This window comes from Cupressus sempervirens, chromosome 4, assembly GCF_028749045.1.
Source record: "Cupressus sempervirens isolate cs-2001-9-10 chromosome 4, ASM2874904v1, whole genome shotgun sequence".
Lineage (NCBI taxonomy): Eukaryota > Viridiplantae > Streptophyta > Pinopsida > Cupressales > Cupressaceae > Cupressus > Cupressus sempervirens.
The window spans coordinates 795,747,494-795,763,987 of record NC_143121.1 but is presented as its reverse complement, the minus strand read 5'-3'; the positions used below and the strand labels follow the sequence as shown (position 1 = coordinate 795,763,987).

The window sequence follows — 16,494 nt, the reverse complement described above, 5'->3', positions numbered from 1 at the left end:
TTATTTTCTCTTATTCTTTGTTCTTTTGTCATACCTGCAAGCTCTGCTACTTGTCTCTATAGGTTTTGCATGTACCTATGTGTCTTGGCAACATCTTCTCTTCCTTTCCTTGCTCAGCCATCTTTATGCTCTGATACCAAATGATGTAGCCAAAATTCACAATATAAAATTTATTGAAAACAAAATACAGAAGATCCAAAAAGTTCAGTTATCTTTCTTCATTCCTCATTTCATCCTCCCAAAACAGAAAAGAAACTTCCTTTTAAGTACAATTTGAAAAATTACCTTTTTGGCAATTTGTAACAAAATTCAAAATATTTCTTTTTTGGCAATTTTTGGCAAAGTCCAAAATGTTTCTTTTTAGGCCATTTTTTAACAACTTCCTTGATTTGCCTTTATTTAGTAATTTTGCATGCTTATCCACTATGCCAATGAAAGTTCCCAGTTATTTGAAACTAGCTAAAGCAACACTACTTTTCAACTTACTAATCTATTAGATGAAAAAGTCTGAAATTTAATTAAAAAACTGAAACTGGAAAATTCCCAAGCTTTCTCCAATTGAACTGCTGGATCTAAAATAATGGGCTCCAGAAGTCCCTACATCAGTGAATCAACTCTCTTGAAGGGGATCATGACCTCAAAAGATCCCCCTAACTTCCCAAGTTATTGTATTTTGAATGGAATGGGTTTACTTGGATATTATCATTGGTCACAATAGTACTGTGATAGCTTGTAGTACTGTTTCTGAGTTTATTGGCATTGCTCAATTTTTGTTTTACATATTTGAAGACGTTTTCTGGTCCTTTAATACATGATAGGTCATTATTGAGCTTCAACCCAAGTATTACTTTGGCTGAGGAACAGTTCAGCCTTTTTAATTTTTTGTAAAAGTTTTACTGTGTTTTTTAGGATGTAAAAATTTGATATATTTTTCTACAATGCCCTTGAACTGTGAAAAAATAAAATCCTCTATTTTGTGTGCTTTCATTTTGAAAGGCATGCACCACTCTTTACTCTAAATATTCTTGGTTGTCTTTTATTGATGCATTCAATAAATAACATACTTATGGAGTTTAAGAATGAATTGATGCATGCAACTAGCTCTGCATCTTTATTTGAAATCTAAATAATCTTTGTGAAGAGTCAAAAACCTCTCATACCTTCTCTTAGTGCCATAAATGACTAATAATAAGTTTTAATATAGTTGCAGCAGGTAGCAGTTCTCAGGTGGATGATGATGAAGAGCTTGCAAGAGCTTTACAAGCGAGTTTGGATATAGCCTCCCCTCCACGTCCAGAACCAACTCCAAGTTACCAGACACCGTATACTTATCCTAGTGGATATAGGTCAGTTTCTAACTTTATTTTCTATGTGTCAATATGGCACATACCCCACTTATCAGTGTTCTGTCCTCACTACTTTTAGGTGAATTAATTTTCTTAAAGGTTTATTTCAGAATGGCAAGTATAAATCATTGATTGTATTGAATGGATTGGAACCATTTTAGCTCTACTTGATTGCCTTAGTTGATCATATACTTATCCTAGTGGATAAAGGTACGTTTCTAGCTTTGTATTCTGTATGTCAATATGACACATACCTCATTTCTCATCATTTGGTCGTTTCGTATGGGTGAAATGATTTTCTTGTAGGCTTTTTCAAAATGACAAGTATAAATTATCAATTGTATTGAATGGATTGGTCATTTTAGTTCTGGTTGATTGTTATAGTTAACGTTTGATGGTTGAATCAATATAAGTACCATATGCATGCAAGCCCACATTGCTGAACAAGAAATACACATTATGTATATGTCTTTCAAAGTTTTCGACTCTGAATATATCAGATGTGCTCCATATCCTGTACTTGGATATCATGACTCTGAAAATCATGTCTCTGTCTACCCATAGCCATGACCGTTGGTAAGTATGACATTACCCTTACCCTTAATTCCTGCGCTCATTTCTTCTAATAGTTAATATTAAACCATGGTTCAACATGTACTGATGTTACATGTTACGCTTGTTGCGTAACATAATAATACACGATTCAACTTTATTTATTGTTATAACCCACTCTTAATGTCAGTAGGCATCTTCTATTCCTTCATGATTATTGCCATAGAAATATGTTTATATGGTCCATTTAGGGTCTATGTTTACATTGTATTTCATCTTGAGATTCCTCATAACCTCAACGTGATGTTTTTAATACATAAAGGACTCTGTAGAAATCTAATAAAGTATATCAAGGCACAATTTGACAACAGAAGTATGCCATTTACACTGAGTCAAGGTCCTTAGTTATGATACTTGTATAAATAGCAACAGCAATAGGGTTGGTTGTCAGTGATGTTAAGACAGAGTGTTCTGCCATTTTCTGAGATATTAACTATGGTCTATCCATTATTCTTCAAAAGAATTTCTTAAAAATCTTCTGAATAAGAAGGCTTATGGAATAGGTAAGACAGCTTGTTACATACTATGCTACCGTGTGCAAATATTTGTCAATTTAGAAGATAGATAACTGTATATCAGAAACTTGAGGATGTGATAGATCCTCTACAAATGCATTGGACAATGCCATAGTAAGCATACAGGGTTCAGCTTACATCCCAGAGCAAGGGAATAGCCTTTCTGTAGCTTATTCAATTAACAGGAATTTAACTGTGGACCAGAAAAGCAACTTAATAGAGCCAGTATTGGCCTAAATGTCCACATTTTAGGATAGCTCTGTTATAAACCATCTCTATTATAAACAGCCATGATCACATGTATGTGAGTATAAAATTCATCAGATTTTGGTTGAGTATAATAATGGCAAATACAAGGCATAAGAAAATTGATTTCTTGGTAGTACTTTATTATTCGTGGTTTCAGAAATGATATTTTTACATGTTTTACTGTCATGAAATGGCAATTGAATAGCTTTTCAAGGGAGTAGATATCTCAGAGTAAATGCTAATCACTCTACTCAGACAACTATAAATAACGTAAGGTGTATAAGTGATAATACTATTTTAATGGCTGTTCTAGTTTATACAGTACATAATGTATATACTGTTTAGTCAACTAAAAATCTGCTATGATATTGTGTTGGTTTAAAAAAAAAAGTATCAAGCAGCAGTCTGCTAATATGTACAAGTGTTCTCTGCAGGGGAATGAATATATTTAGTTACAGCAACTGTATTATATACAAAAGTTACTATTCAAAAACCAATTTTTGTCGCCTATACTAGTGTTCACACATTTTGTTGCTTGAATGATACATATTAACATGTATAATAAAACAAGAAGTCACATCAAGGGGCTATTTATTCCATTTAGATCCCTAAAACTGGAATTTAGATGCATTAACGTTCACTCTTGTCGACTTCTTTCTAAAGAACATTTACCTTAGCTATTGTTTTATTTCACTAATTTGCATGCTTATTGCTACAAGTGCTGATTAAACGTAATGTGGTCATAGTATTTCTTGCTACGATAAATTTAATGAAGGTATTCCTTCATAGGTGAAGCTAGAAAACTGAATATATGCTGTTCTTGGAAATGACAAGGGCAATATTTTACACAGGATCTGTGCTGGATGTAACACTGAGATAGGCTATGGGCGCTTTCTGAGTTGTATGGGAGCTGTTTGGCATCCTCAGTGTTTTCGTTGTCGTTCTTGTAGGGAACCTATTTCCGATTATGAGGTATAAACTTCCTTTCATTGTATTCATTTTTTTTTCATGTAGTACATTATCTGGCTAAGTGGATTCAACTTGTTACCTGTTTTTAGTGTTTATTTGAACAATTCTTTTATACTGTGTAATAAAAATGACTATTTTGTTTGTGTAGTTTTCCATGTCAGGAAATGATCCATACCACAAGTCCTGTTACAAGGAGCTTTATCATCCAAAATGTGATGTCTGTGAACAATTTGTAAGTTTAAATCCATTTGATCAACTTTACTAGTATACACGTTATAAATGCGTTTGTAAGTGAAGCCTATGATTTCTGCTTGAAGATCCTGGGTATAGCGAAGACTTAAAACATTCTTGTTATCCATATTTCTAGACTTGGTTAAGGTTGAATGTTAAAGTTTGTTTGACAAATTCAATGTTTGCTTCCAGTTTTTGTTATGAAGAGTGTAAAACTAAATTTCTTTCTCTTTATGGATGGTTTATGATACTTGATTCTCAACCATGTATAAAATTATAGGACATTAGTTTGTTTTGGCACCTATCCAATACTTCAAATTCTGTTTTTTCCATTCTAGAATATGAGGTGGAAAATAGTGGTTCTTTGTTGAAATATTTCTTGAATGATCTTGACTTATTATTTTTCTGTCTTCCAGATGGGTTTCATAGTTGAAACACACCATGAAAGCTTTTTTTAAAAGCTCCTTTTTCTTAATTATTTTAATTAGACATTCATTTTAATACAAACAATTCAACAATGTTTTCTTCCAGATTCCAACAAATAGAGCTGGCCTAATTGAGTACAGAGCTCACCCTTTTTGGGGGCAGAGATACTGTCCTTCACATGAACAGGATAACACACCTCGCTGTTGTAGTTGTGAGCGCATGGAGGTGGGGAAGCATCATATTTTCCATGGCATGGTTGTATATACTTTTATTTAATTCTTGCCTTTTTTAATAACAGAATGAGACAGCTAAATTTGTGATTTGTGTATGTTCTTTCAGCGAAGGAATGAACAGTACATTTCATTAGATGATGGTCGAAGATTATGTCTCGAGTGCTTGGATTCTGCAATTATGGATACAAGTGAATGTCAACCGCTTCACCTTGAAATCAGGGACTTCTATGAAGGCATGAATATGAGAATAAATCAGCAGATCCCAATGTTGCTTGTTGAAAGGCAAGCATTGAATGAAGCAATGGAAGGGGAGAAGGATGTAAGTTTCTTAATATATTTAATCCTATTTTGCCTGCAAGTGCAACAGCTGAATTTAAATGCTATAGAGGTCTTTTGTTGCATTTCAATTGTCCCATATTTTTTCGCTATGTTTACAGGGACATCATCACATGCCAGAGACCAGAGGACTCTGCCTGTCAGAGGAGCAAACTGTCAGCAGTGTAAGAATTTCCTTGCTGAAATTCCAAAATTAAACTTAGTAGTAGAATATTCATTCCATTTCTTCTAAGTTTATAACCAAAATGTATGATTAATTTTTTCTGTTGTTGATGAATAGATTTCTAGAAGGCCAAGGATCGGAGGAAATCGTATTCTTGACATGTTTACTGAATCCCAGAAGCTGACTCGAAGATGTGATGTCACAGCGATTCTCATACTGTATGGCCTTCCAAGGTAGTGGTGGTAAAACCAGAGTCTGTTTTTAATTTTCATTATCTGATTCAACACATTTTGAAAGTTATTGAACCCAGATTTAATTTATCAAGCTATGCACAAACCTTACCCCTTGCTGACTCTAATGTCATTTTTACTCTGTTTATTTATATGAAAATCAATCAGTCATGGAAAAGATTTACAATGTTTTGAGGGCTATCATGTATAGTGCTTCTAATAGTTGTCCTCATGCTGCCATGCAGATTATTAACAGGCTCAATTCTAGCCCACGAGTTAATGCACGCATGGTTGCGTCTGAATGGTATTCTATCTTTACCTCTCTAATACATGTATAATAATGTTTTGAGTACCAACTTTGCCTTTCTCCTCTGTGAAGGAAAATATTCATAATGTATGCAAGCTGCCTGCTTGTGTGCTTAACCTATTCTCAAACACAATGGTCATTGCTTTTGTTTATTATCAATGAAATCATTATCATTCTTCAAAGATCCCTGTTAGTGACCAGTTGAGGATTAGGAAATCTAGGGTCATTGACAAGGGTCAGCATTCAGTAATTCCACCCCAGCTCTGGGATCTTAGAATCGAATACAGACAACATGATGGTAGATGACCTCCTGTCTGTAACCATCACCTTCATCTTTTTCTTTCTCTCATCTAGAACTTTTACAATGTGAAATCAGAAAATAACAGATTTAACCTTTATGGGTTTATATGGGGTGAAATGATTGAACCCATTACTGTTCTTGATGGATCTTTCTGGTAACCAATTGAATTTTAAGGAATTTTGGGTATTTAAGGTCAGAGTTTGGTAAATCAACCCTAGCTCTTTGTTCACTATGTCAAATAAAGACTATTAATTATTATGATATAATGGCAAACGCCCTCTGTGCAAGTCCCTTAACTTTGCCTTCCTTTTCCTATCCTCTCGTTCGTTCATTTTCTGCTTTCCCTCTTCTCCAATACAATAAAAAAAACCATATTTTCTATGGTCGGAGCCTTGCAATCATTACCATATTTTAAAGGTCCCTTTGATGACCAGTTGGTTATCAAGAAATTTACAGTACTTTAATTTGATAAGGTCAGAGTTAAGTAAATCTACAAAATCTCTTTGTTCTTTGAGTAAAATACGTACAATTTGATGGAAGATGCCCTTCTACATGCAAATACTATCTTCATCTTTCTGTTTCACTGCTTCTTTCCTCAGATTTGTCTTCCTCTCTTTTCCAATAAGAAATCAGCAAGGTGACAGATTTATGTTATAGAGGTTAATGTTAGGGTGGAGGCCTTGGGCTTCCTTTTAGGGTTTGTAGTTTTCTTTTTTTTAAATTATATTTTTCTTTTAAAATAGTTAAAGGATAGCTTCTTCATGTTGGAGATGTTCAAACATCCTCATGAAGGTCAAGGGATGTCCTAGCATGTGTTGTTTTTCTATTTGTAATTTAGTTAGGTACCAAGAGAGGAAGTTTTCACTCTTCCTATATACTTATCAACTGTACCCCTCCACCAAGGGTGACCACTCTTCACATGTTACTCTATTAATTATATTATATTATAATAATAATTATCTCTTATAGTTCTATATATATTAATTTATATAATTAATACACAGTTACATTATCTCAATAAATATAATTAGTATATTATCAATATTATGATAATAATATAATCAATATAATTACTATATCACACTAACATTATTAATATAATTAATATATCACAATAATTATATTATCACAACCTTTATGTTATCTATGTCAACTTGAAGGAATATGATCATAGCTACAATAATTATAATGCTCCCTCTTTAGCTAGGGAGGAATCCTTCTCGATATTCGAGTTATGTAATGATATCCACCATGGCTACTCCCATGAATGGAAAATGCAAATGAACACAAGTGCTCATCACGAAATCACTCAATGCGATGTCGTAATCTCATCATGACATTCACCATCGCTACTTCTAGGGGTGAATCAACACGTGCTGAGTCATGGGGTCTCTCACATGACCTCTGGCTACTCCTAGAGGGTGGGTTCATCATGGCTACTCCCATGAATGCAAATGAGCACAAGTGCCCATCACGGAATCACTCGACATGATGTCGTCTCATCATGTTTTCACATTGGCTATGCCCAGAGGGTGAATAAACACAAGTGCTAAGTCATGGATACTCTCACATGACGTCCACCATGGCTACTTCTAGAGGGTGGATCCACCATGACCACTCCCAAAGAGTGGAACAAGAGCTTTCACCTCAAACTTCTCCATCCAAGAGAAGAATGCATTAACAAGGGCTAACAGCTCAAATTTCTCCGTCATAGAGAAAAACGCTACAAGTGTTTTAATCTCAAATTTTTCCCTCTCAAAGAAAAATGCATTACAGGGGATAACACCTCAAATTTCTCTGTCTCGGAGAAAAATGTTACAATAGCATTCATGTCAAATTTCTTTGTCTCAGGGAAAAATGCATTATAACACATCTCAAGGAATCACTGATGCTGAGAGTCCCTCTCAACAAGTGTTTCATTCTCCACAATTCCAAGCATATCTCGAATATACAAAAACTTCTCTTTGGTAAGGGGCTTGGTGAGAATATCAGCCATATGATCATTAGTGCTACTGTACTTTCAACTAAATAGCATTCATTTGCACCATACCTCTAATATAGTTGTATTTGATCTCCACATGCTTTGACCTATCATGAAATTTCACACTTGGTGAATCCCAAACTCACTAAGTATCCATCTATTCAGAAATATCATGACCAAGGTAGCAACACAAAGGCCTTCCAACCTGCAAACACAAGGCTCCATCCCATGAATTATAGTCCTCTAATTTCTATAATTGCCCTAAGAGGAAATCGATCATCATATCTCACTGACGCAACTTCCATCTCATGATAGAACTGGAGAAATCACGGTCTAAGTGGAAGTATACCTGATCACTAGAGACACCATCTCAACATGGTCCACTCCCTTTGAACCAATATGATTAAGATTCTCAGAAGTCAGCTGAAGTAGATCCTCTAGCTGCTCCCTCTGAAGCTCAAATTCTTGTATCAACCTCCTAACCTCCTTGCCCAATGTTGCCCCTAATGGTTTGTCAAAATCCGTCTGACTGTTAGTTCCTTCTCTTTGAATAAACTGATCACAATCTGTATAGACTCTTCCTCTTCAAAAGACGTCTCAACTCAGTCCTTAAGGACAACATGAGCCAACCCTTATTCTCCAATTTAAAGATAATCATCCCACTGTCAATACACAACATTAGCCAACAAGAAGGGCAGAGGCTGCACCAACACCACCTCCTCACTCGGTCGTGACTCGTGCCACCACTTTTATCTCTTTTTAGCGGTGTGTATACCAGATTTTCTTTACCTTTTCCTTAAACTTCACTCAATTGCTTTAATTTACATATCACTGGAGGGCTGCTCTTTTGTAGCATCTGGACTGACATTTTATCATAATTTTATTTTTTCCCCCTCATATATTTGCCAAATAGTTGTAATGAAGACGTAATTGAGAAGTTTTCGAAACATTGTTTGTTTTGGGTCTTTCTGCTTCCAACAAGCAACCTTATTCCATAATATATTCTGTTCATGCCTTCTTCATATGTTCTCTTATGGTAGGGGGTTTCCATGCTAAAGAGTCCTCTGATATGAACAAGTTCACTCAATAGAAACTCACACCCTTAAGTGAAATAAGGCATCTTAACTAGAAGAATCTCACTCATATGTAGAAGACTCATGTGGGAGTTTGCAAGGCATGAAGAAATGAATCCATCACCGAGAATAAGGAGTTTGTGCTTGTAAAGAATGACTATCCCTGGAAATACAACCATATGTATTAACAGCCAGTAAAAGTACTCATAACTGGTTGATCTAGTACGTGCAGGAGCTAGCAACAAATTGGTTAGGAAAGTGACTGTTTAATAACCAGGAGAACTGAACATCCCCTTAAAACATATGTTAATTCCTCAAGCATTTGATCTTTACTTTATGACAGGGGTGACAACCAATGAGAGGCTCATGCCAAAGGAACAAATTCACACTATAATGTCCCATTGATTCTGCGTAGATGCCATTGAAATAATCAGACAACCTTTATGCTTCCACCTGAAGAAGCTCAGGACTGTGGAAGAGTTGATATATCCAATGTTTTCATAGTATTCTCAATAATAAGGTTCAAATGAAATGTTTAGTTTTTAACATTAGCCTCACTTATTTTTGTTGATTGCTCAGATTTTATTATAAGAGGCTGCCTGTTTTTCACTAGATCTCTATGAGGTGACATCTCTGTGATAAACGAGTTTTCCATTATATATTTCTCTATCGTATACTTCTATAATGAATAACCGACAATATGAAAGTCTGAATCATGCATAGGGAAGCAAATATCTAGCGTCCGCTATGACTATAATGAGAGGCTCATGCTGAAGGAACTCACACTATAATTTCCCATTGATTCTGCGTAGATGCCATTGAAATAATCAGACAACCTTTATGCTTCCACCTGAAGAAGTTCAGGACTGTGGAAGAGTTGATATATCCAATATTTTCAAATTATTCTCAATAATAATGTTCAAATGAAATCTTTAGCTTTTAACATTAGCCTCAGTTATTTTTGTTGATTGCTCCGATTTTATTATAAGAGGCTGCCTATTTTTCGCAAGATCTCTACGAGGTGACGTCTCTGTGATAAACGAGTTTTCCATTATATATTTCTCTATCGTAAACTTCTCTAATGAATAATTGACAATATGAAAGTCTGAATCATGCATAGGAAAGCAAATATCTAGCGTTGGCTATGATTATAATAATTATACAACCATGTACTATTCCCGATAATGTTCTTTATGAGTATATCATACTACCTTCAAATTTCCCTCTGAATTTCAAATTAGTGAATCATGTCAAAAGGATACACAAGCACTATCCATTCAAACGGACATCGAGCACTTAGTTACAGTATATGAATCATCTCAGAATTGCCTTCGTTTGTCACCATATCCATGTGCCTGGAGAAATATAGTCACGGATTTATCACTCTTTGGCATTAGTAGTACGCAAGGAGACTGCCCTCAATTACTTAGCAAATACTGCACATCTTCTGGGATTTGAATCAATTTTCAGAAATTATAAATCATACGGCTGTTTGATTTGCACTCCATGGATTCTCCTCCTGTTAGATAATTTTGGTGATTAGTATCTGTGTTTGTATAAATTGGCATCCATTTGTTCGATATACATATTCAGTGTTAGCATCAATAATAATAATCATTGCTCTATGACATGAATTTGACATCTGTATGTATTTCGACTTATAGGAGGGTTGTCTCTCCCATAGATTTTATTTTTATGTTGATACTGCCAAGCATACGTAATCATTTGTAGATCAAACCATTGCTTATTGACTTTGCCTTATACAGCATATGCATTCACGTGTAGTCAATGCTGGGTGTTCTCTTGAGAATCACTGGGGAGTTGGTCCTTACTTCATGCTATCAACTCATGTAATCATTCGCTGCCATCTGTTCCAGCTTGCATTGTTTATAACTGCAACTTTGCTGACTTCTCATTATGTAAATGCTGTCTTTCATCTGATCACTTCTAAATCATTGCTTTCTCTTTTCTATTCCTTGCAGTCTGGATTTTTATATTTTTTTTATTGAGATCTTCCTCCCAGGCTTTGCTCTGCCACCATGCTATTTTTCTGTGTGTATATTCAATTAGTTGCCCAGAGAGAGTTTTCACTCTTCCTGTATACTTATCAATGGTGTCCCTCCACCAGGGGTCCCCACTCTGCACATTTCGCCCTATTTATCATATTATATTATTATATAATATAATTATATTTTAATAGAAATTATCTCTTATAATTAATTACATATTAATTATTATAATTAATATATAACTATGCTATCTCAATAAATATAAAAATAATTATATCAATATAATAATAATTTATAATCAATATAATTATAATATAAAAATATAATAATTATGTTATCAATTAATCATTATATCACAATAATATGTTATCTATGTAGGCCTGAAGGAATCCAAACATAGCCATAAGAATATAACAGCATGCAGGGACATCTACAAATGCCTTGAGAATGTCTCTGCTTCTCTAATTGTCACCAAGGATCATTTCAACGATGAAGAATGTCCCAGAGATGCCCTTGGTTTATATATTTTGCAACAATAGAAAGGAAGTATTTTTCCCCTTCCCTCTGGGCAGGAGGCATCTTAGACACCACATCTATCCTGGCCCTTGGGGACCTTTCACCATGGAATGCTGGTTATTTCTGATATTGTTGTTTATGAACAAGGAGCTTGAAATTGAACGAGTCCTCATTTTTAAGTTGCATGTTTTAAAGAAAATCTAACAATAAATAGGAAATCCTACAGGCAATTGCATGTTGAAGTATCTTCCAACTAAATGTGCCCTTTATTAGATAGAAGTCAGCTATAAACCCAGAAAATGTCTTTTTTCCTAAAAGTGTCTTCAAAGAGAAATCAAAGTGATAAAGCTTCAGCAAAGAAAATGACTGATAGTTTTGGCATCCTATCTGTGGCTTTTAAATACAATTGGAAAGTTTAATTATTCATCAATCTCAAATGTGTTAATAGTTTTTGAAAACTTTAGAGCATTTTCAAGGAAAAGGAGGGTTCTTTTCTATTAAGATTTTAGATTTTTCAAATTGTCATTTAATTCACTGCGAGCATTACAACATGAAGGGTGATGAATATTTAGAAATTATATGTTCAATCCTTCAGAATTTAGTCAATACTTGCATCACATTAATGGTCATAATTATTTTATTTAATCTTCATATTTCTTCTGTATTTTGCATTACCATAATTATGAACAGAGGTTACAGAAGGTAAGTTGCATCATTCATTTCAGTCTCCTACAAGTTTGACACATTTTCCTTTTGAAGCTCTGGTGAGAGGATATGGAGATTCTTTTCTCATTGTAAGTTTGCAGGATGTTTTCCATGAAATAGATTTGTCTGTTGAGGCCATTACTAAAGTAGATAGGATTTATGCAATTAAGAGCAGCCATATAGTGCAGTTATAGTATGCTTCTAAGTGCCATTGATCCATTTCAGTTCAACTGCATTTTGTTTTATCCTTCAGACATCATTTGCTGATCTGCTGATGTCAGCCTGTTTTCTAATACACTTTTAAATTGCCCAAATCAACATTCTAAAACAGTGGCGTTGATGCCCTGCCTTGTTGACATCACCTGCCATCCCTGATGCCCCTTCTCTAACTTCCATCTGCTGACGCCAGCAGTTCTCCTGATGTTCTGGCGATGTCAACAATCCTGTGCTCAACGCCCCTTCTCTCACTGATGTCCTGTCAATGTTGGCAATCTCCGATCCACTGCCAACTTCAGTTTGGTTAATGTGAGCTTTTTGGGTTTCTCAGGATGTATGCAAACTGACATTGATTGACGTTGTCAAAATTTGCACTGAGGGGTTCTCCTATACATGTCCAAGCTAGAAAGGAGACCCATGACAACATTCTGTTTCTGAAATTGTGCCCTAGCTCAGACTCTCGTCATCTTAGAACTGTTGATATATCCTTGGAAGATTGTATTGATGCTGGGATTCAAAGGGGTTCTTGAATTGATGTATGGGGTCATCTTATATTCCACGTTTGTCAGCATTAATCTTTCTCAAAGGGCATGCAGATTTCTTGGTTTGTTTGTTCAAGGTTAAATGCTGAGGCATGATAGAAGAAACCAAAGGCTTGGGAACGGTCTTTTAAAACTGCAAATGCTTTGCTGACCTGATGACCTGGCCCTGTTGAAATTTAAATTTAGCATCTGGGTCAATGTCTGAAATTCGAAAAATTTAATCTCCATGCTTAGATAGGACATCTGAATAATCTATTGATCACATAACACCCAAGTTCCTCAGGTGGCAATTCATTGGGTTGCAAACTTGTGCACTGATTGGTTAGATTAGGTTTCTCTTTCACATAACACCTTGGTTTTTGGTCTAGCAATTTAGTAGTAAGTTTGCCTGCTCATCAGTTAGGATTTCATAAAACTTAAGAATGAAAACCACCCTTTTGGTAGATAAATTAGGTGTTGTTATGGGTGTGGATAATCACACGGATGTACTGAAACTTAACTAAAAAAAAATAAAACTTGAAAATTGAGACTCAAAATTACAGATCATTGACTAATCATATGCAATGTAAATTTCTATTTTGCCAGAACACAAATGACAGTATCACCAGGGAGAATAATTTCTAGACATCCATGATATGTCCTTTGATTCAAGTTTTCAACAAATCAAATATAATGTTATATACATAGGGCATGCCTGCTTGAAACTGTAGATAACATCCGGACATACAAACCTTAACTAACTAAAACCAAATCTTGATGCCTGAATGTTACACATCTTTGAATAATAACATAATATGTTGGTAAATACATTAATTTCATTTAGTATATGCCAGGTTATTGCACAAGCTACTTCTTATATCAAATTCATACCTACAATCATAATTACATGTTTTGGTGATTATTTTTCTTTTTCATTCAGTCATGTGTCTACATGCTTATATTTTTTACAACAAGGCTTATAATACACTTCAAAAAGAACTGCTTCATTTATGGTGTACACATCTCTTGCAGGCTTCCGCACTCTCAGTCCTGAAGTTGAAGAGGGTATTTGTCAGGTCCTCTCTCATATGTGGCTTGAATCAGAGGTTATGGCAGGATCAAGTAGACATGGAGCATCAACATCATCAGGGTCCTCTTCAAAAAAGGGAGTCAAATCAACATTTGAGAAAAAACTTGGGGAGTTTTTCATACATCAAATTGCAATGGATACTTCACCAGCTTATGGGGAGGGATTCAGGGCTGGTCATGCAGCCATGCTTCAATATGGTTTACGGCGAACTCTGGATCACATTAAATTAACGGGCAGCTTTCCCTAAGATTTCATTATTCAATTGTACCTTATTCTGGATACTAAATGTGGCAGTTCATGATATTCAATGAGCAGCAGTGACCCTATTGATGTATTTTATCCAAGTCATTCTTGTTAATAATATGAAATATAAAGTCGTACTATAAGTAAGTCCTTCCCTTCTGCCAGTCAGAAAGAAGTTTAGCCGAATAACATGGATGTCAACAACAGTTGCCCACTGTTGATCTGTCCATTTTCTTTATACCTTTGAATTTCTATAAAACTTTGGGGAGAGTGTCTTTTGAAACAATGCATAATGCAGAAATCCAAGGCATTTGAAAGAAGTCCTAGAGATATGGCAGTAAATTAAATGAACGTTTCAATGTTTTGTCTGACGGGATGTGTCTATTTTTTGGATATGCAGTGAACGTTGTTTCAAGATTCTATATGAAGTTTCAATAATATTTTCTGAACGAATTCATTATGTACTGATATCAAACATACATGTACAGAGAAGATGCAATCTTATGCATCTGTTATATCTTTTACATAATGAATGTTTCTTTGTTACATAAATGTATGCCTAGTTTATTTAGTTTATGATTTTCTTATCTTTCATCATGGTTAATGAGAGAACTAGGAACACCAGTAAAAACAGGCAACTTTTATATATATATATATATATCAATTTATTGCATTTTCCTTTTTATCAATATCTGTATGGAGTAAGTAATTTTCGCAACTTCATTGACTGCACTTAAGCTACAGAAGACTTGGGGCAGAGATGAGGGGATGAAGATTTAATTTTCAACAACATGAGCGCCCAACTATGGCGTGGCCTGCTTAGAGAAAAAGGGGAGCTGAAGTGCTATGTATTTGGCGCTTGGAATAGTTAAAATGTCAGCAACTACGGTGGGGAAATTGTAGTTCTGAAGGACAAAACAATTAGAAATCAAAAGGACCAACCATTTTAATAACGAGAAAACAGTTTCTCTAAGGAGACAATCAACAATAGTTTCCGTTCATAAAACGAGAAAGCTTCCATGCATACAATAGTTTCTAGTAGGAAGAATGTAGCCGTAATTCCAACTTCAAGAGTTCAATTTTCCTACCTCGGAACATGGGTTCGAGTTGTAAAGAGTAAAGAAGCCCAACTGTAGTAGCAATGGATTTAAGCTTTGAAAATAATTCTTTTAATCACCAAAACGTCTGTCTACAAAAAGAACCAATGCTGGATAGGAAGAATGCATCTCTAGCGAGACTATTCATTCGTTTTAAGAGGGAAAAAAATCGAAAGGATGATGGTTTGGGAAGAAAGATTAAATATTCAAAAAATGCTTTTTAAAATTAAAATCTAATATATTTTCAACTAAGTTTAAGACTAGCAATTGTACTTTTGGAGGGTGCAAGGTTATGCTGATAGTGATATATGTATTACAAGATGTTCCAGAATTGTTCATGTATAGAGTTTTTTCGAACTTTTTTTGTTTTAGACAAACATTTAATAAGATAATGTGATTTTTATTGTTCTCTTATGTACAAAATATTTACATTTTGTTTCATGCATTCAATGTGATTCCTTAGTTTTGTATATAATTGCAGATGAATTATTTTGCATTTTGGAGTACTCATTGAAGGTAAAAGTGGGTTGACTATGGAGAGCATTTAGAGATTTCACTATAGACATAGTTGTAAATGTCATTCCTTATCTCTCTGTATTATCAATGTTGATTGTTGCATTCCATGGCAGCCCACTATATTTTCAAAACAGATGACAACGTGCATGGGGATGGCTGGTGGCTTAGGACAAACCTGTAAACAATGTCACTTACCTCACCAAGAGCTCCATGACATTTTTGTTCATCATCCATTACATTATTGTTTTTGCTTATAAAATTTATTGTTCTATTTATTGACCGAGCAATTTAATTACTTCAACATCTTTATATTGTATATTGTTTTTCACACTCAAAGTGATTCTTCTTTCCGTCTATCAACTCCATGACAGATTATGCCTCCATCTTACCACTAAATAAAGTTTTTTCACGATCCTAAATTGAAACTACGAGTTCTACAAAACCTAGAAATCTTTTTCTTTTCTAAAGGTAGGTCGACCTTGACCCAGATAGCAAGGCACAATTGTGCCCCAAAAAGTCATCCTTGATCTACATTGCTATGACAAAATTTTTGTTTGCAGATCCTGCAAGTTCGACGAAAAGGGTATCCAAATTTACACTGATATTCAT

At 34.8% G+C, this 16,494-nt stretch overlaps 1 protein-coding gene across 5 annotated transcripts in view; it reads left to right on the top strand.

The window, feature by feature from the left end:
* Positions 1-14,732, top strand: part of LOC149563787 (LIM domain-containing protein HDR3-like) — a 52,535-nt gene extending 37,803 nt beyond the window's left edge. For 3 of the 5 annotated variants that reach the window (XM_089826916.1, XM_089826914.1, XM_089826917.1), the window contains 9 exons: positions 1,205-1,346; positions 3,574-3,694; positions 3,840-3,923; positions 4,454-4,573; positions 4,688-4,900; positions 5,019-5,081; positions 5,198-5,313; positions 5,556-5,614; positions 13,972-14,732. In XM_089826916.1, the coding sequence (XP_089683042.1) occupies positions 1,205-1,346; positions 3,574-3,694; positions 3,840-3,923; positions 4,454-4,573; positions 4,688-4,900; positions 5,019-5,081; positions 5,198-5,313; positions 5,556-5,614; positions 13,972-14,276 (1,223 nt within the window). In that variant the 3' untranslated portion in view covers positions 14,277-14,732. The remainder of the gene's footprint in view (positions 1-1,204; positions 1,347-3,573; positions 3,695-3,839; positions 3,924-4,453; positions 4,574-4,687; positions 4,901-5,018; positions 5,082-5,197; positions 5,314-5,555; positions 5,615-13,971) is intronic. The other 2 variants (XM_089826918.1, XM_089826915.1) reach the window with 1 other exon arrangement.
* Positions 14,733-16,494: the final 1,762 nt, after the last annotated feature.